Source organism: Jaculus jaculus, chromosome 6 (genome assembly GCF_020740685.1).
Source record: "Jaculus jaculus isolate mJacJac1 chromosome 6, mJacJac1.mat.Y.cur, whole genome shotgun sequence".
NCBI classification, from domain to species: Eukaryota; Metazoa; Chordata; class Mammalia; order Rodentia; family Dipodidae; genus Jaculus; species Jaculus jaculus.
In genome coordinates this window covers 154812144-154831490 of record NC_059107.1, presented here as the reverse complement: position 1 = coordinate 154831490, position 19347 = coordinate 154812144, and the positions used below count along the sequence as shown (strand labels likewise).

Genomic DNA, 19347 nt, shown 5'->3' with positions numbered 1-19347 from the left:
ATCAGTAGCAGAAGAAGCCCCCTTTCACAGGTCCAAGCAGCCAGTGCCACAAACAAGCACACACTGGCAGCACGTAGGACCCCCCAGAGCTCCAGCTGCCCTCCACACACCAATGGGCTGGCATTTGGATCTGCCAGAGCATGCCCTCCTCCCCACTGCTGCAGCGGGAGTCTGCCTGCTAAGGGCTAGAGCTTCAAACTCAAGTTTAAAAAGACATTATATTTTATTTTATTTATTTACTTTCAAGCAGAGGGAAGAGAGACAGTCAGAGAATGGGCACACCTGGGCCTCTAGCCACTGCAAACAACCTCAGATGCACGTGCCATTTTGTTCATCTGACTTACGTGGGTACTGGGAAATCAAACCCGGGTCCTGGGGCTTCGCAGGCAAGTGCATGAACTGCTGAGCCACCTCTCCAGCCCTGCAAACTCAATTTTAAGAAAACACTTGAGTCTATGGGGCTGTACGTTCAAAGTACCACACCTGTGTTGGGCTTTATGACTATATGAAAATGTCCAAGAGGTCTAGAGAGATGGCTTAGCGGTTAAGGTGCTTGCCTGTGAAGCTTAAAGACCCAGGTTCAATTCTCCAGTACCCAGGCAAGCTAGATGCACAAGGTGGAATGTGCATCTGGAGTTTGTTTGCTGTAGGCCCTGGCATGCCCATTCTCTCTTTCTCTCTCTCTCTCTCTCTCCCATAAATAAAATATTTTAAAAATGCCCAAGATAACCAACTTCAAGGGGGCAGGGCTTCTTTGAGCCACTGGTTTCAGCGCAGGCGTGGCGAGCCCCAGCGCTTTGGGCCTGTCGTGAGGCAGAAAGAACATCATTGCACAAGGGCATTGTGAAGGGTGGGCATGGTGGAGGGTGGGCATGATTACCTCCTGGCAGCCAGGAAGGAGAGAGGGAGAGGGAAGGGGCAAGAAATGCCTTTCAAGGAGCAACTTCCCATACTAGGCTCTACTTGCTAGTATCTTTCTTTTCTGTATGCACGGGTGGGTGCTGGGTTGACAGGTGTGAGCCACCATGCCTACTGTGGGCAGGTGGACTTGCTGGATGTCAGCGCAGGCACCCGGAGAAGTTGCATCTCTTTCCAGACAGTTCTGAAAAGTGTCAGTTGCAGGCGCCCTGTGGGATCTGGGCTCTGCTCACCCAGTGCAGGCAATGGGCACAGTGCCTGGCCACCAGCCCTCTCACCTCACCGTGGGCTTCCTGGCTGCTTGGAAGTGACAAATTGAGGGCGGGTAGCCAATACATCCTCCACGCCCTCCGCTGCCCCTTCTCCCACGGCTGGAAAGTTGCTGGAGGAATGATGATGCGGACCGCGAGCCTGGAGCCAGCTCTTGGGAGTCACTATGTCCTGTGTCTATACAGAGGGTCCTTGTGGCCCAGGGGACAGCTGGCATTCTCCCACCCTGAGCTGCTTTGACCTCTAAACAGCCGCTGAACTGGCTCAAAGTCATCTGTCCTGGGACTGATTTCAACTGGATGGTCCTAGCATGCCAAGTGACTCCTCAGACCCTCACTTATTGCATCCATGAAATGGGTCACAATGCCCGCTTCTGGTTCCCCCGGCTCACAGGGCTGCCTCAGGGAGGGCCTGGCTGGGGGCACTGCCCACCACTTCACCCTGATCTGCCTTCTCCGCCAGGTCACTCCACTACTTCCCTCTTTCTTCCCTCCTTTTCCCTTCCTCTTCCCCCTTTCTCCCGTCTTCCTTTCCCACATCCTCTCATTCCCCCTTCTCTCCCCGTCCACGTCCTCTCCCTCCAACCTTTCTTCTCCCGGGGCCTCTTCCTCCTCTTTTCTCTCCGCCTGTGTCTCCCCCCCTCCCCTGTGTCCTTCTCTTATTCTACCTCTCCCTGTCCTTCTCCTCCCCTCTCTTCTTCCCCTGCCCACCTGACCTCCTTCCCTACATCCTCCCCCTCCACACCCCCTCCCAAAGCCCCCTGGCTCTGGCTGTGTCTGCTCAGGCAAGGGTCCTCCTTGGACTCCATGTTTCAGAGTGCAGCTGAGATGCCCCCTGCAGGCTCCCAGCTCTTCCTGCGGTGGACTGGGGACCCTCTCTAGAGCTCCCCAGGGCCCCTTCTCCGGCCTCCCTGGGCTCCTGCTTCTCTACAGGGTGGGAGCGCCAGGGCGGTTGAGGCTCCCGCATTCTGGAGTCGCATGGTGCCTTGCACCCAGCAGACACTTATTAAATGCTTGTGCTTAGGATTGAGGCCAAGAGAGTCTCCCAGGCCACAGGGTACCCTGGGGTCCTGCTGGAGGCCAGGGCACGTACCCACGGGTGGCCAGGGCCTGACCTAGCACCTGAGGGGCCCCAGATCTTCTACCAGACCACATGCTCCGCCCTCTGCAAGGCCGTGGGGTAGCAGCTTGGGTAAGTTCCTCTTCCGCTTCCTCTTGCCTCCCAAACCCCAGAGCTCCTGCTCCTCTCTGCCAGGGCAGCTCGCCAGGCACTCCACACCTCGGTCACCCGCAGAAACGCTCCCAGGCCCACAGCTGTCACCTCTGCCCTGCAGGCCCTCGGTCGCAATGCAGGCCATCAAGTGCGTGGTGGTGGGAGATGGGTAGGTACCTGTCTGTGCTGCCCTGCAGCCCCCTCCTGGGATGCCCCTGAGACCCTCGATGGGCATCCCTGCAGGTATGGAAGGCACCGAGGCAGTCGCTTCCTCTCTGGGACCCACGGGAGCAGAAGGAGCACCCTGGGTTGGGTCAGGACAGCTTTGCTCACCCCACAGGAAGCGGCCTGGTGGGGTGCCTGGGCTGTTTGCCTGCATCCTGAGAGCTGGGCGGGTCTTCCATTCTGTGGGCACAGGTGCCAGGTCGGGGAAACCGAGGGCTTGACCTTTGTCCCTGGGCTGAGCTGGGCTCTAGTTCGTGGCTTACTGTTACCGGGACAGGTGACTGCTCTCTTCTCCGAGTCTCCGTCGCAGCTCTCTGGGGTGAAGACCATGCACCCTAGGTGAGCCATGGGGCTGCTTGAGTCAGGGGCTGTCTTGCTTGCAGAGCACCCTTCTCCATCTTGGAGTGGGGAGGAGCAGAGCGGAGCACGGAGAGGACAGGCGTCATGACGGAAGGAGTCGGGCGAGCTGGCGGCATGGGATTGTGGGGGACCCGAGGAGGCTGGATCCCCAGTTGAGAGTCTGTACTGTCAGATCTTGGTGACCACAGGCTGTCATGGCCTGTGGCCTCAGGCTCCTCATGTGCAGACTGGCAGTGACAATATGCCCATTTCTCCATGCCAACACATGTAAGCGCGCAGTGTCAGATACATTCTGGGTCGTTCTACACCTGCGCCAGCACGTCTGGTGGCACAGAGTCTCATGACCCGCTCTGCATTCTAAAAAAGGGCAACAAAGCCTTCTGGTTTGTAATCTTTTTGTTTGTTTGTTTGTTTTTTGTTTTTTCGAGGTAGGGTCTCACTGTAGCCCAGGCTGACCTGGAATTCACTATGTGGTCTCAGGGTGGCCTCAAGCTCACGGCGGCGATCCTCCTACCTCTGCCTCCCGAGTGCTGGGATTAAAGGCGTGCGCCACCACACAAGGGCCCGGCGTTGGCTCTGCGGGTCTCCCTGGGGACAGAGGCTTATCCGTCAGCGTCAGCTGATCCTGCCGCTCTGTCTGCCAGCCACTTTCTGCGGCCGCTGCGGTATCCGCAGCCTGCCGTGCTCACTTCTGCTTTGGGTCTGATCTTGGGAGGTGGGGCGGAAGTCAAGAATAACGTTCCACTCATTCAAAGTTACCTTGGTGGCAGGCTGGGGAAGACAAGCAGCCTCCTTCCTCTAAGTGGGAAGTGGCAACATGAACAGAGGAGGGGAAGGCCCAGCGATGTCCCTTTTGGTCTGTCGGCTTCCCACTGAGCCCCTTGGATCTCCTCTTATCTTGGCAGGCCATGGAGGCAGAGGGGCATTCCAAATGGCGGCCACCTCCATTTATCTTGCTAGGTACAGGTCCTAGGTCACAACTTCGCTGGTGGAGAGTCCATTGTACAGGTGGGAAGACTGATGCTTAGAAAGGTTAAGTAGCTTACCCAAGACCCCACCGGATTTGAACCCAGGACTGCCTGACTTCCCAACTCTGTGCTCTTCCCTCCCTGGCTGGGTGGCACACGTGTCCCCTAACGTCAGTCACTGGATCCTGTGGTACCCAGACACCGGACTCCAGATTTTCACAGGCATCCCCTGATGTGCCCCTGAGTATACTCCTAGGGGGATGGGCGCGTCCCTGTTTTCCCCATAGGGAAACTGAGGCAGGAGGAGCTTAGGTGATTTGCCAAGGCCATGTCCATGGAGGGTGATGGAGCTGGGATCTGAAGTTCAGGATGGGGACGGGTGCGGCCCTGTCCAGATCCCCAAGTTTTCCTCTGCCCCTCATGCCAGCTGTACGTGGCACACTTGCTCAAAACATCGGTTCCCAGTTTTGTCCTTATACACAGACCAGCTTCTGGAGGGGTGCCCTAAGTCAAGGCCTCCACACACACTCCGGAGGTTTCCAGAGAAGGACGACAAGGGGGCGTTTTGGATCGGAAGATGGGGTCTTTTCAGAGAACCAGGAGGGACATGACACCTCCCCACGGGTCAGGCGGAGCCCATGACCTCTGCCTCTCACTTCCTGTCTTTCAGAGCCGTGGGCAAGACCTGTCTTCTTATCAGTTACACCACCAACGCCTTCCCCGGAGAATACATCCCCACCGTGTGAGTTTCGCTCCGTCCCGCGCTGCTTGGCGGCTGCTCCACGGGCACTGAGGGCTAGGAAGGCTGGTAGGGCTGGAGCCAGTCTCCAGCTTGGCAAAGCTGGCCCGTGGTGATTCTGACGACAAAGGGCTGAGGCCACGGGAAGGCAGGGGAGCTGTGGGGTTGCGGCAGCTGGGGAGGGTGGGAAGGGTGGAGGGGACTCGAAGGGGTCAGGTGCTGGAAAGGGGCGCTGGTGGGAAATGGACGGGGGAGGGGAGGAGGGAGGAACCAGAGGCCTTGTCTGTCTGGGGTATGGTGCCCTGGGGGCTGGGCATCTGCCCATGCCAGCTGCAGGGTGTCAGAGACCCTGTCATCTGGAGCACATTGTAGCCACAGGCTGTTACCTGACACTCAGGGTGGAGCATGCTGGTGTCAGACTCAGAGGGTGACAGGTAGCCCAAGGCCCTGGACACCCTGACCCTCATAAGGTGACTCCCCCCGCATGGCTTTTAAGACCCTGCATGGCGTCTCTTCAACCTCCCCTCCCAACGGCATGACCTCACCCCCTTTGCTGGTTCCAACGTGTGGACTAGCATCCCTGTGGCACGCCCACCTTCGGCTCTTCCTGCCCCCTCAAGTGCCTTTCCTCCCATGTCTTCGTGTATACATCCTCCAGACCCACCCCCATTGTCCTCTCCTCTAGGAAGCCCTTTGATCCAGCCTAAAAGGCCTGTCACTCCCCAGAGGGATGGCTAGACCTCTCCCATGACCATGAGCCTATGGGAGACAGGAAAACACATGTTTTCTTTTTGAATCTCCCCCCACTGTCTCAACACAGAGTCTAACACACGATACAGCATACATATGCTTCATATGCGACGTATGTACTTTGAGACGCCCTGCATTGAAACGTCATGGGGAGAGGCTGGGGAAAAAATTATCCTAGCTAGTTTCCATCTGTTGACGACCTGCTAGATGCCAGGCTCTGCCCAAGATGTCACACACATGGGATCACGTGGATTGTCATGGGAAGTGGTGCTGTGATATCCAGTAGGTTCACAGCAGCTAAGGGTCTTGTGCCCAGGGTCTCTCAGCTCATCTGGTTTCAGAGCTCAGGGCTGCAAAGAGCTGCACTGGAGTCCTCCTCTTCATCTTCACCGGGCCCCTCTGCCCGGAGCAAGACTCGGGCTCTCATGGGAAAGACGAGAGACATGGAGGGAGAAGAATGCCCCAGTCCAATGCCTTCCGTGACATCAGAGAAGCCACCCCCACTTTAGCGCCAAACCCAGCCCCCGCTCCCAGCCCTTGGCCCTGAGCTGCTTGGCCCCATGTGGCTGAGTGGGAGGGACTTCCTCCTTGAGACAGTGGGGCTCAGCTGCCTCTGACACCCTGGCCAAGCCAGGAGCGGGCAGAGGAACCCGGGGAGAGAGGTGGGAACTGTTTTCTGCCCGGCTGCGTTTCAGTGCCAGGGTCGCCCCCTCCGCCTCCTGCTGTGTTATACAGAAATGTCCATTCCTGTTTTGGCCCACCAGCTACCCGAGGTCTCAGAGTCAGAGACCCAAGCAGGGAGATGGGACAGTGGTTGGTAAGGTGACTCTGGCTACCGACCCCTGTCACCAGGGGCGTGTCGACGCTGCTCCTGAGTTGAGATCCCATCCTGCCTTTATCCTGTCCTGCTGGGCTGATACATCCACTTGCTGAGCCCCTTGGTCCTTTTCACCGAGGTCAGGCCTCAGAGCCACTTGGCTCAGATGGAAACCCTCTCCACCGTCCCCAGTGGCTGGTGCCACACGCAGCAGCAATGCTCACAACACAGGGTTCTCTGGATTGGGAAAAAGGACCAGGGCCTGGCTCGGCCATGCCTGGCTGGCACATCTTGGACAAGTCCATTTCTGCCTGTGAACCTGGTAAACAGGGTGAGGGCTGGCCTCAGTGGTGTAGAATCTCAGTTCTTTAGGGAAGGAGGGGGGCCTTGAAATTGTACCCCTACAGCTGTCCCTCAGGCTCTGGCAGCTGGTCCTTTAAGGAGGGGTCTGGTGGGGACTATTTGGGGACGTTGACAGTGATCAGCTTCTCCTAGAGGGAAGGGTTTAAGGTTTTCGTATCTGCTTGGATCCTAAAGGCCTCAAAAGATCAGGAAGAGTGAGTGAGGCTCAGAGAAGCTGGGTGACTCTCCTTGAGTCACACAGCAGCGCATGACCTCACAGGAACTTCCTTCCCAGCTGTGGGCAGCTGTCCCAGGCTACCTGCTTCCATTTGCTCCCTAATGAGTGTCATGGAAACTGCAGAGTGTGACACTCTTCCCGGCCTGTGAGCTGACTGGCTTTGGAAACGTCACTTGACTTCTTGGGGCCTTCGTTACTGGGAGTAACGGAAGGTCCTTTCATCCTGGTTACTTGGGATTTCTAGATCTAAAGTAAAACGACCCCACCCGTCTGCCCAGGCCCTGACATCCTGGAGGAGGCAGGCAGCCTTGCCTCAAGGTATCTTGGGAGGCGAAGTGTCCTGGACTTCCCTGCTGGTCAAAAAGCCCAGTCACCTGCCTTCCCACCATGGCCAGCTGTGCCCCTCAGACTGTGCCTGCTTTCCGAAATCCCACGGGGCCAGAATAGGCACCTCGCACCTACTTGTCACTGGTTCTCTCTCCCGCACTGGCCTCAGACACAGCAAAGAACAAGTTGGGATCAGAGCTCACTAAATCCCCCACGGGGTGACGGCCGGGGTGCTGGCAGGCTGTCTTGGCTCCGAACAGGAGAAGCTCCCTAGAGGGTGAGAGGCAGCCTGACAGTGGGGGTCAGTAGGAGGAAGTTAGGGAAGGAGGCGGGGCTTGCACATGAGAAGCAAGTGTGTGTGTGTGTGTGTGTGTGTGTGTGTGTGTGTTTACGTACTGAGAGAGTCCCCTACCATGGAGAGCAGGGCTGTGGAGAAATGTGGAGGTTCCCAAGGAGCCTCTCCAGGGCTGATCTGTAACCCTGGGGTACACATGGAGATGCCTACTATTTTTTGGGGGGGGTGCCAGGGATCCTCTGTCTGGAGAGACATAGCTGGAGCTCCAGAGAGCCATTCGCGCTGGCATAGCCTGACTGAACAATTCTGGGAGGGCTTCCTGGAGGAGGCAGCCCTGACAGGTTCCGTCTAGCTGAGCTAATTCCATCACACTTGAGTTCACTGGGCATTCCCCAGTTGCCAGACCTGAGGACCAGCGGTGTGAGCCGGCTCTCTGATCCCCTAATCGGTCACTCACTGGCTGGGTGACCCCCCAGGGAAGCCACGCTACCTCTCTGATCCCCAGAACCAGTGAGCGCCTTCCTCTTAGAGGTGCGGGCTGTGGGAACTTGTTTTCTGAAGCCTTCCAAGCTGGGGCTCACAGCGCACGGGGCTGAGCTTGCCTGTCCTGTCACTTGCTTCGGGGCTTCGGCCCAGTGCCAGGGCTCCCTCCGCCACGGGGACGCCTGAGCAGGCGTTCCCGCGGCTCCCACCTGTAGTCAGTCGGGGTGCACGCCAGGCCACCGAAAGGCCCCAGCAGCTGTCTGTCATAGGAGGAGACAGTGGAGAGCCCCCACTTCCTGCCATCTCAAGAAGGCTGGAGACATGGCCCTGGCTGTGGCAGGAGCTCATTAGAGCCCACATGGGCACTGGCTATTGTTCTTTTCCCTGTGCCCCTCTGGCAGTTTTCTGGGGTCATCTCGCAAACACACCTCTCACTGCCTCCTTCACTCAGGGTTTGCTTCTGAGGGACCCAGCCAAAGTAAGGACAGGGATTCACTCAGTGAACACTGGGTGACAACCTTGGTGTCCAGCATAGGGGGAGGAAACTTATTCTGATCAGACCTTGGAAAGAATAAACCTTTCCAGAGCTGGAGAGAAGGCTTAGCTATTAAAGCACTTGCCTGTGAAGTCTAAGGTCCCAGATTTGATTCCCCAGGACCCACGTAAGCCAGATGCACAAGGTAGTGCATGAGTCTGGAGTTTGTTTGCAATGGCTAGATGGCCTTAGTGTGCTCTCTCTTTCTCTCTTAAATAAATAAAAATCAATATTATTTTAAAATGTTTATTTTAGAGAGAGAAGCAGAGAGAGAGAATTGGTGTGCCAGGGCCTCAGCCACAGCAATCTAACTCTGGATGCTTGCGCCACCTAGTGGGCATGTGCAACCTTGTGCTTGCCTCACCTTCGTTCATCTGGCTTACGTGGGATCTGGAGAGTTGAACACAGGTTCTTAGGCTTAGCAGGCAGGTACCTTAACCGCTAAGACATCTCTCCAGCCATATATACATATATAATTTTATATATATATATTTTTTGGTTTTTCAAGGTTGGGTTTCACTCTAGCCCAGGTTGACCTGGAATTCACTATGGAGTCTAAGGGTGGCCTCAAACTCACAGCGATCCTCCTAACTCTGCTTCCTGAGTGCTGGGAATAAAGGCATGTGAAACCATGCCCAGCTCCTAAATATATATATATATATATATATATATATATATATATATATATATTTTTTTTTTTTTTTAAAAAAAACCTTTCCAACACACTGGTGGAAGCAGAAACATGACCAACACATATAGTTCCCTCTTTTTTTTTTAAAGGTTTTTTTATATTATTTTTATTTATTTATTTGAGAGCGACAGACAGAGAGAAAGAGGCAGAGAGAGAGGGAATGGGCGCGCCAGGGCCTCCAGCCACTGCAAACGAACTCCAGATGCGTGCGCCCCCTTGTGCATCTGGCTAACGTGGGTCCTGGGGGAATCGAGCCTCGAACCGGGGTCCTTAGGCTTCACAGGCAAGCGCTTAACCGCTAAGCCATCTCTCCAGCCCAGTTCCCTCTTTTTGTTTCTATCTTTCTAGGATGTTTTAACATCAATCAGTAATGAACAGGAAGAAAGACAATGCAGCAGAACTCCGTGGGGCTGGGCTGGAAGACGTTCCAGGCTCCGGGGTCTCCGGCTAACCTTGTCATCTGTCTTGCTGGCTCCCCACAGATTTGACAACTATTCAGCGAACGTGATGGTGGACAGCAAGCCAGTGAACCTGGGGCTGTGGGACACCGCGGGCCAGGAAGACTACGACCGGCTTCGGCCGCTCTCGTACCCCCAAACGGTGCGTGGCCCCCGAGTCTCCCTGTGTCTCTGCTCTTGGTGTCCTCTTTCCCTCTGCCGTGCCCAGTGAGCCCAGGCCGTCTTCCCAGGCCAGCCCGAGGAGTGTGTGGGTAGAGACAGGGTCTCCCTGGCCATGCAGTTACCCTCCACCCCCATCACGAAACCACGCCCCACGTTCCCAGCCTCTGCCTCCTATGCTCCCGTGGCACCAGGCTCCGGTGTGCAGAGGGCACACCCTGCCAGGGCCCCTTAGGCAGCCAGGCCAGTGAACCCTGGTACTGCACAGGGGTGGGACAGGGACGTCCCTGTTTTAGGAGATGCCTCTGTGGCTTCAGGGCTCCTGGGTCTGGCCACTTCACCCATGGTGGCAAAACAAAGGGCCAGGTTGCTAATCAGATGGTCCCACGGCACCTGGCGGGAGGCTGGGGGCTGGAGTGCCATGTTCCTCCTTGTGGGTGCCCCTCGCAGATCTTGTGTGTGAGCCTGGCTCGCTGTCCAGAACGGGGTCCGGTGCTCCTTGCAGGCCACTGTGTGGGGGAAACTGTCCGGAGAGGCCTCTGTGCACGTTAGGGCCACCCAGGGCCAGCCCTGCTCTGCCCCACATCCTCAGGTGCCCGGGCCCTGGATTGATCATCCTCAGGGATCCGAGTGGAAAGACCCAGGTGGTCCACTATGGCCTCCCTCCCATCAGCCACCCCTGCCCACTTTGTCCTCAGGATGTCTTCCTCATCTGCTTCTCCCTGGTCAGCCCGGCCTCCTACGAGAACGTCCGAGCCAAGGTGAGTGGACCCTGTCAGGCCTGGGGGCTCCAGCAGGCGGCCTGAGGGTCAGAAGGAGGGAAGCAGGGACTGACCATTTGTGAGATGCCCCAGGGCAGCAGAGGCCATGACAGAGAGGGTCCCCGTTGACACCCAGGGCCAAGAGGAGGAGAGAATACTCCTCAGAGGGGTGAAAGAGGTCTCCTTGGGAGCGAAGACCTTTTCCTCCCAGCACCTCCTTGTGCCTCCTCTTATCACCACGTAACCCCAAGCTTGGCTCTTACCTCTAGCAAAAAATCTCACCTCTTTTCCTACCCCTCTGTCAGTCTCTGCTGCCCCCCGTGTGACCCCCTCACGCTCTCTCCCTTGATGGCCCTTGGCTCCTCGGTACCTTACATGCCCCCTCCTCCCTCGCCAGTGGTTTCCTGAGGTCCGGCACCACTGCCCCAGCACGCCTATCATCCTGGTGGGGACCAAACTAGACCTGCGCGACGACAAGGACACCATAGAAAAGTTGAAGGAGAAGAAGCTGGCACCCATCACCTACCCGCAGGGCCTGGCACTGGCCAAGGAGATTGGTATGGGACTCTGGCTCGCAGAGGGCACTGGAGGCAGAGGGAGCCCTGATACGGTCTTGGGCCAGGGCCGGGCCACGTGGTCAATCCGGTGCCAGTGTGCAGCTACGTGACCTAAGGCCGGTCACCTAGCCTCTCTGTGCTGGAGTTTCCTCACGGGGCAGGCATAGGACAGCGATGACTCCTGCCTCCAGATGGGGAAGGGGGGAGGGTCTGGAAATGGCATGAGTCCACAGGTCCCAGGAGCGGCACTGGGCGGGGGAACACTGTGTTAGCAAGTCTTGACATCAGCCTTGGGTACACACTGAAGAAAGAGGGCGACATGAACAGAAGGAGGTGCAGGCCACGGCTGACTGGAGCTTGGACATCCAAGTCAGGCTTGGGCTTACTGGTAGGGTTCCTGAAGCAGGTGCATAGGCTGGGGGTTCACGGGGGACTTCTCTGTTCATAGTCCTCGCTTCTCCCGCCCACAATCACTCAGCTGGCCACTGTCCATGTCCCCAGGGCACCGGGCAGGGCAGAGATTTTGACCTCTGCCGGTCATCTATCTATCTAGGAGGTGCCTCTGGGATTGGAAGGCTGGAAACAGATTGCTGGCTGGCTGGCTGGGTAGGGGCTCCTCCCTGTGGCCAGGCTGTCTGCACTATTAGGGGGCTGACTCTGCCTCTGGCATCTGCCTCCCCCAGGGATCTGAAAGCCCATGACTGCTCCACCCCCACCCCCTACCCCCACCTCAGCACTGGGCCTCTTCCTGTGCAGGAAATGGCGGGGGGGGGGGGGACTCACCTCCCTTCACAGGAAGAGAAACCGCAGACACAAGCTCCTTCTGGTGACTGGGTGTCATGGCCACCTGCCTTGGAGGGTTCCCTGCTGTAACCCAGGACGCATATACACTGGTGACATATGTCTATCTTTTCTTACTGACTAGCCGGTCCCTAGGCTGGGCTGTGGGCCAAGACAGCGGCTGTCTGAATGCTGTGACCCTGTGTCTTTTTTATTTTGGGGCCCTGGGATTTAAACTGGGCTCTGCCACTGAACCATCCATACCTTCACTGTTTTAGAATGTCTTCTCTCTCTCCCCCACCACAGGCACACCTCCTCTCTGTCTCTGAGACAGTCTCACTTACGCAGGCAGATCTCCAACTCATAAGGCTCCAGAATGGGCCACCTGAGTGCTTGGATCACAGGCAGGCCTCACCAAGCATAATCTAACCCCTTCGAAAGGGGATGCTTTGGGATGTTAGGGCTCCAGAGGCCCTTGTTCCAGCACTCATTAGCCTTGTGACTTTGGGCTAATGGCTCTCCCTTTCGGGGTCTCAGTTCCTCCATGTGTACCTTAAGACAGCAACTTCTCCTTGAGTCTGTTTCTATAAGTGGTGTGATGAGAGTCCCTTCTTCACAGCTGCTGGGACAAGTGGCAGGACCCTGGGAAGGGCTCCCTCCATGTCAGTCATAAGGATCAGCTGGGCTTAGAGCTTAGAGATCCTCGTGGTGGCAGAGGTGGCTGCTGTCCTTATTAGCCCCACACTGTCCCTACCCAAGGTCAGATGTAGGGGAGATGGCTAGAGGCCAAGAGGGAACCCTGGCATCATCTCATGAGGAGTGAGGACCTTGAGGGACTGTTCAGGGCCAAGAGACACCTCAGTGCAGCAAGACAGTGTTGGCTTCCTGGAGTTCCACTACCTGCCACCCTTCATTTCCCCATCCCTGGGCTTTGGTGTTCTCCCTTGTGGGTGGTGCCTTTGTCCTGGATAATCTTTTCCCAGTGGTGTATCTTCTGAGTGGCCCCTCTGTCCTGGGTAATAACCCCTTCCTAGTGGTGTATCTTCTGAGTGGTCCCTCTGTCCTGGGTAACCCCTTACCAGTGGTATATCTTCTGGGTGGTCCCTCTGTCCTGGGTAACCTCTTCCCAGTGGTGTATCTCCTTGGTGGTCCTTCTGTCCTGGGTAACCCCTTCCCAGTGGTGTATCTTCTGAGTGATCCCTCTGTCCTGGGTAATAATCCCTTCCCAGTGGTGTATCTTCTGAGTGGTCCCTCTGTCCTGGGTAATAACCCCTTCCCAGTGGTGTATCTTCTGAGTGGTCCCTCTGTCCTGGGTAACTCCTTACCAGTGGTATATCTTTTTTTTTTTTAAAATTTTTATTTATTTATTTAAGAGCGACAGACACAGAGAGAAAGACAGATAGAGGGAGAGAGAGAATGGGCGTGCCAGGGCTTCCAGCCTCTGCAAACGAACTCCAGATGCGTGCGCCCCTTGTGCATCTGGCTAATGTGGGACCTGGGGAACCGAGCCTCGAACCGGGGTCCTTAAGCTTCACAGGCAAGCGCTTAACCGCTAAGCCATCTCTCCAGCCTGACCAGTGGTATATCTTCTGGGTGGTCCCTCTGTCCTGGGTAACCTCTTCCCAGTGGTGTATCTCCTTGGTGATCCCTCTGTCCTGGGTAACCCCTTCCCAGTGGTGTATCTTCTGAGTGATCCCTCTGTCCGGGGTAATAACCCCTTCCCAGTGGTGTATCTCCTGGGTGATCCCTCTGTCCTGGGTAATAACCCCTTCCCAGTGGTGTATCTTCTGGGTGATCCCTCTATACTGGGTAACCCCTTCCCAGTGGTGTATCTTCTGGGTGATCCCTCTGTTCTGGGTAATAGCCCCTTCCCTATGGTGTATCTTCCAGGTGGTCCCTCTGTCCTTGGTAATCATTTTCCAGTGGTGTATCTTCTGGGTGGTCCCTCTGTCCTGGGTAATAACCCCTTCCCTATGGTGTTTCTTCCAGGTGGTCCCTCTGTCCTGGGTAACCCCTTCCCAGTGGTGTATCTTCTGAGTGGTCCCTCTGTCCTGGCTAATAACCCCTTCCCAGTGGTGTATCTTCTGAGTGGTCCCTCTGTCCTGGGTAATAACCCCTTCCCAGTGGTGTATCTTCTGGGTGATCCCTCTGTCCTGGGTAATTACCCCTTCCCAGTGGAATATTTTCTGGGTGGTCGCTCTGTCCTGGATAATAACCCCTTCCCTATGGTGTATCTTCCAGGTGGTCCCTCTGTCCTGGGTAACCTTTTCCCTGTGGTGTATCTTCTGGGTGATCCCTCTCTCCTGGGCAATAGCCCCTTCCCAGTGGTGTATCTTCTGGGTGATCCCTCTCTCCTGGGCAATAGCCCCTTCCCAGTGGTGTATCTTCTGGGTGATCCCTCTGTCCTGGGTAATTACCCCTTCCCAGTGGTATATGTTCTGGGTGGTCGCTCTGTCCTGGATAATAACCCCTTCCCTATGGTGTATCTTCCAGGTGGTCCCTCTGTCCTGGGTAACCTTTTCCCTGTGGTGTATCTTCTGGGTGATCCCTCTCTCCTGGGCAATAGCCCCTTCCCAGTGGTGTGTCTTCTGGGTGGTCCCTCTGTCCTGTGTAATCCCTTTCCAATGGTGTATGTTTGGGGCTGTGGCTGCTCTGTTCTGGGCCCATTTCCTGTTCCTTAAAGAGTGGAACACCAGTGTTTGCTCGTGGCTGTCAGAAATTCCTGGCTAGCTCTGTGCCTCTGTCTGGTCCAGGGAAGGTGCCTTCCATCCCTGTAGCCTTCCATCTACCCCACAGAGAAGAGGAACAGCCTGGCTCCAGCTTGAGGCCGAATCCCTCTCCCCTGCCCTTTCTTTCCTGAGGCCCTGAAATCACCCATGGCTTCTCTAAACCCAAGTGTGGTGGCTCCTCACTTAAAGAAACTTCAGGGTGTGGGGGACATAAGAAGTCACATGGGTTCCTTCAGCAAGGCGATGGGGCAGTGTCCTGGAAGGGAGGGCTCCCCTGGCTTTCTTGCTGTCAGTGCCTGCGCTCCTGCCCTGAGTAGACATGGGTCCTTTTGTCACCCTCAAGGGGGCAAAGGGGTCCTGCAATTCCTGTTTCCTCTCTAAGGCCCCCAGGCTGCCCACAGGGCAGTTCAGTGTCCAGTAGGTGACTTTAGACAAGTCCTACATTGTCTGTAAGTCTCTCGGATGCTGCTAGCTGCCACAGTGACACATGATGACAGATGGCATTCAAAGGTCCTCAGACCTCCGGAGACCCATGTGCTTCCAGGGAAGACCTGGGCATGCTCGCGGCTGTTTTTTCGAAAATGAGATGCTGAGAGATGTGGCCGTGTCCTCACTAAAACCATCACGATCCTGTCTGCCTGATAAACAGGGGGCTCTGTGTCCGAGAGAGGCCCAGCCAGCCCCTGGTGGGGGGGCTCTCCATCTCCTTCACTGGACCCCACCTTGGGGGAGGCACAGCGAGTCCCACTCCTCACCAGGGGGGTGACATTCCTTCTCTGTGACTCAGTCCCCCACTCTCCTGCTGTCCCTCCCCAGACTCCGTGAAATACCTGGAGTGCTCAGCGCTCACCCAGCGCGGCCTGAAGACCGTCTTCGACGAGGCCATCCGCGCCGTCCTGTGCCCGCAGCCCACACGGCAGCAGAAGCATCCCTGCAGCCTCCTGTAGGGTAGGCGCTCCTCTTCCGTGCCTTGGAAGGATGCCCAGCCACTGAATGTGGCATTTAGGCCAAGACAGAGGGCTGTGGGCATTAAAGTAGCCTCAGTTTTCACACCACCCTGTAACTGGTTTGTGCCAGTCCTGCCTGGTGAGTTCTGTCTAGAAGGAAGGCCCAGAGATTCTGGAAGTGTCCCATGATCTGAGCCAGGGCGCGGGAGTCGATGGCTTCCACTCAGTCCACCCTTGTGATGGACCGTGAGAAGATTGAGGGGGCCCCCGGCCCCCACAATGGCACAGTGGACCCAGAGTGCCCTAACAGTTCCCACGAACAGGGTAGTGAGGATGCATGGAGAGAAGAGCAAAGGGCATTCTGGGTGGGAAACATGGGGAGGTGGGAAAGAGCCATGGGCCTAGAGAGCCCTGAGCCCGGGCTCTTGCCTGGCCTCCCCACACTCATCCCTGCCTGTCTCCCTTCCAGGTCTCAGCCCAGCTGTCCCCTCCACATGGTTTGGATCCTCCTGGGCTCCTACTAAAGCCTGATGACACCCTGGATGGCCCAGCTGTTTCCTCCCTGTGTCCTCAATGGAAGCGCCATGGGGCCAGAAGGGTGTGGATGGGCTGTGTCCTATCCAACATACTCCTTCCTTCTCAGGGACTAGAGGGGGACCCGAGGACCAAGCCAGCCAGCCACCCCTGTGGTCCATACACCTACTTGCTCCTGCCCTGCTCCTGAGGCGAGCTTCCAGTCCGGGTTTCTGGCCACCATTTATTTGCATATGTCAGGGACAGGCTTTTGCTCCAATCCCCGTGACCCTGCCAGTCTTGAGTGGTCTCCTTCCCCGAGTAAAGGGAAAAGGCTCAGGCGTCTGACCCCTCTGGTGACGTCTGACCTCTCTGGTGAAAGTCCTTTCTTTCAGAGACAACGTAAACCCATTTCTGCAAATCCCTGTAAGGGTCCGGGCTCAGCTCCCCCGGCCAGCTCTTGGGGACTTTCGGCTCAGGACTTGGAGCCGCATCTGCCTTGGATGTCTGTCACCCTGCCAGTCAGGACCTTTGTCATTTCAGAGAAAAGTCAGCTCTCCTGCTTAAGCAGAAATAAATGTATCACTCACGTTTGGAGCTATCATGAGTTCACGCACGACTCGGTCAAGCGGGTGTGCGTGGTGTGTATTCGAGTGATGCCTTGCAGGCTTGCCCCTCTTGGCTCCACTGTGGCCCTGCCGGCTCTTTCGGTCAGGAGACTCTCAGGGCTCCACTCTCTGGGGGTTCAAGTTCAGCTGGAGAAAGCAAGTGTCTGTCCCCAGGTAACGTTCTCTTTACTCTGATTGGACCAGCTTAAGTCTTAGGCCTGCCTTCAACCAGGCACATTCGCCTGTGATTGGCTGGGAGTGGAGGACAGAGGCTGGCAAAGGAAGTGACCCATCTGGAGCTGGGTGTTGGGAAGCAAGGAATCTGTCACTTCATGGGGAAGTCTCCATCCCAGCAGCGGTAGGAGTGGTTCTGGCCCCAGCTGGCACTCAGCAAAAGTGAGATTCTGTGTGTGCGTGTGCGTGCGTGCATGTGCGTGTGCATGTGCGTGTGTGTGTGTGTGTGCATGTGCCACAGCCTGTGTGGAGGTCAGTTCCCGCCTTCCGCCTCCTTTGAAACAGGGTCCTGCACTAGTCACTTTGCTTTGGCATACTTTGTGGTGGGTTCTCCTTGCCCCGCCTCCTTTCTCACCCATGGGTGAGGCTGAGATACAAACACCTGCCACAGCTTCTAGATTTTTCTGTGGGATCTGGGGATCCGAACTCCATTACCCATGCTTGCACGGCAAGAGCATGACTTGCTGCCTAACCACCCCCCACAGTCCCCAAAATGAGGTTCATTTCTACTTTATTTTTAATACTCTCTTTAAATTTTTTAATTATTTATGACAGAGAGAGAGAGAGAATGGGCATACCAGGTCCTCCAGCCACTGCAAACAAACTCCAGACACGTGCGCCCCCTTGTGCATGTGGCTTATGTGGGCCCTGGGGACTTGAACCAGAGTCCTTAGGCTTTGCAGGCAAGTGCCTTAACCACTAAGCTATCTCTCCGGTCCCCGTTTTGTTTATTTTTGAGACAGGGTCTCTCTGTGTAGCCCATGCTGGCCTTGAATTCCCGATCATTTTGCCTCAGCCTCTGAATGCTGGGCTTTCAGGCCGGTATCATCATGCATGACTAAAGTTGAGATTTTGTATGTGTGTGTATGGTCTGTGTGTGTGCATACATGATCATATGTATGTGGGCACATGTGACAAGCCTGGGGCAGCCAGAGGTTGATGTAAAGTGTTTTCCTCATCCTCTCTCCCTCTTACAACTTTTTGAATCAAAGTCTGTTGCTGAACTCCTGGCTCACTGATTGCGTAGACTGCTAGCTAGCCAGCAAGTCCCAGGGACCCTCCTGCCTCTGCCCCCCAGGGCCCTGTTCCACATGGGTGTTAGGGTTCAAAGTCATTGCGCTGCAAGCATGTTACCCACTGAGCCAACTCCTTGGCCTAAAACTTGAGGTTCTTACAAGTCCAGACTACTGTGGGGTTGAAGTTCCCATGTGAGGCACCCCAGGGCCTGGCCAGGCCTTGAATTAACCCTACCTCACTCTTCACTGAGTTAGTTAGACCATCCGCTCATGGACAGAGACTCCATCGGAGTTTTCCAGCCCTTCGCCGAACATACGTGACCTGTGTGCCAGGTGCTGCTTTGAGTGCTAGGGTCAGGTGATGCAAAAGCCCCCCCTCCCCCCCCCCCCCGCCACACACGCATGCACACGAGACCAATGGAGAAATACTCTGCCTTTCCGTTTCCTGTTCCCAGGGCCTGACTTCTAGCTCCCTAGCCCCCCAGGAGCCCCATCTCTGGAAAGGGACTGAGTCCAGCATGGAATGCCCTCTGCTGTCTTTTGCTGGCCACACACACTCGATACATTTACAGTTATTTCTCTGTTATGAAAACATTGAAACCCATACACGTGCGTGCCCAGGCATGGCCGGGAGGGTCCTCACCCTAATCAGACTGGAGCATCAAAGCCCTTCCAGTAGCCGAGGGTGACCTTTCCACCTCCTTCTACTTCTGCTTCCTTTATCTTTACTTCCTTTCTCTCCCCCTCCTCTTATTTCTTCCTTCTTTTTCTTTCCTTCCTCCCTTTCCTTCCCTCCTTCCTTCCTTCTTTCCTCCCTCTCTCCTTCCTTCCCCTTCCTCTCTCACTCCCTCCTTCTTCCACTCCCCTCCTCTCTCCTTCCTTCCCTCTCCCTCCCTCCCTCCCTTCCTTCCTTTCTTCCTTTCCTCCCTCCCTCCTTCCTTTCCCTTCCTCCCTTCCTCCTTCCTTCCTCCCCTCCCTTCCTCCCTCCCTCCCTTCCTCCCTCCCTCCCTCCCTCCCTCCCTTCCTTCCTTCCTTCCTTCCTTCCTTCCTTCCTTCCTTCCATTGGGGTCTCATCACAGCCCAGGCTGGTCTCATACTCACTAGGTAGCTGAGGCTGACCTTGAACTCCTAATCTTCTACCTTCCCAAGTGCTGGGCTGATAAGCCACATGCCACAACACCCAGCTGCTCCCTGCTCTTCGCAGGGCCTGAGGATAAGTCCCAGGTCCCTCCCTGACCTCTTCCTCTTTCCCGCTCTGTCATCGTCAGACTAGCCTCTCCTTGAGCCCTCCACCCATGGGCCTTTGTGTCTGCCGCTTGACCACTGTCCCATGTTCCTCAAACTCCCTGGGTGCTGAGGTGCCTGGCATGGGTGTTCGGCCAATATTGATGGCAGTAAGGAAACCCTCCCATTGA

General features: G+C 56.1%; 1 protein-coding gene across 2 annotated transcripts; it reads left to right on the top strand.

Annotated features, from left to right (window-relative positions):
* Positions 1-2421: 2421 nt before the first annotated feature.
* Positions 2422-16675, top strand: Rac2 (Rac family small GTPase 2). Of its 2 annotated transcripts, none has more exons than XM_004650282.3 (7): positions 2422-2569; positions 4624-4695; positions 9653-9770; positions 10486-10548; positions 10946-11105; positions 15431-15562; positions 16031-16675. In XM_004650282.3, the coding sequence occupies exons 1-6, from the start codon at positions 2535-2537 to the stop codon at positions 15559-15561; spliced, it is 579 nt and encodes a 192-aa protein (XP_004650339.1). In that variant the 5' UTR covers positions 2422-2534; the 3' UTR covers position 15562; positions 16031-16675. The 2 variants fall into 2 exon arrangements, with proteins under 2 accessions (XP_004650339.1, XP_045008580.1); XM_045152645.1 differs by having other exon boundaries at positions 2427-2548.
* The last annotated feature ends 2672 nt before the right edge of the window (positions 16676-19347 follow it).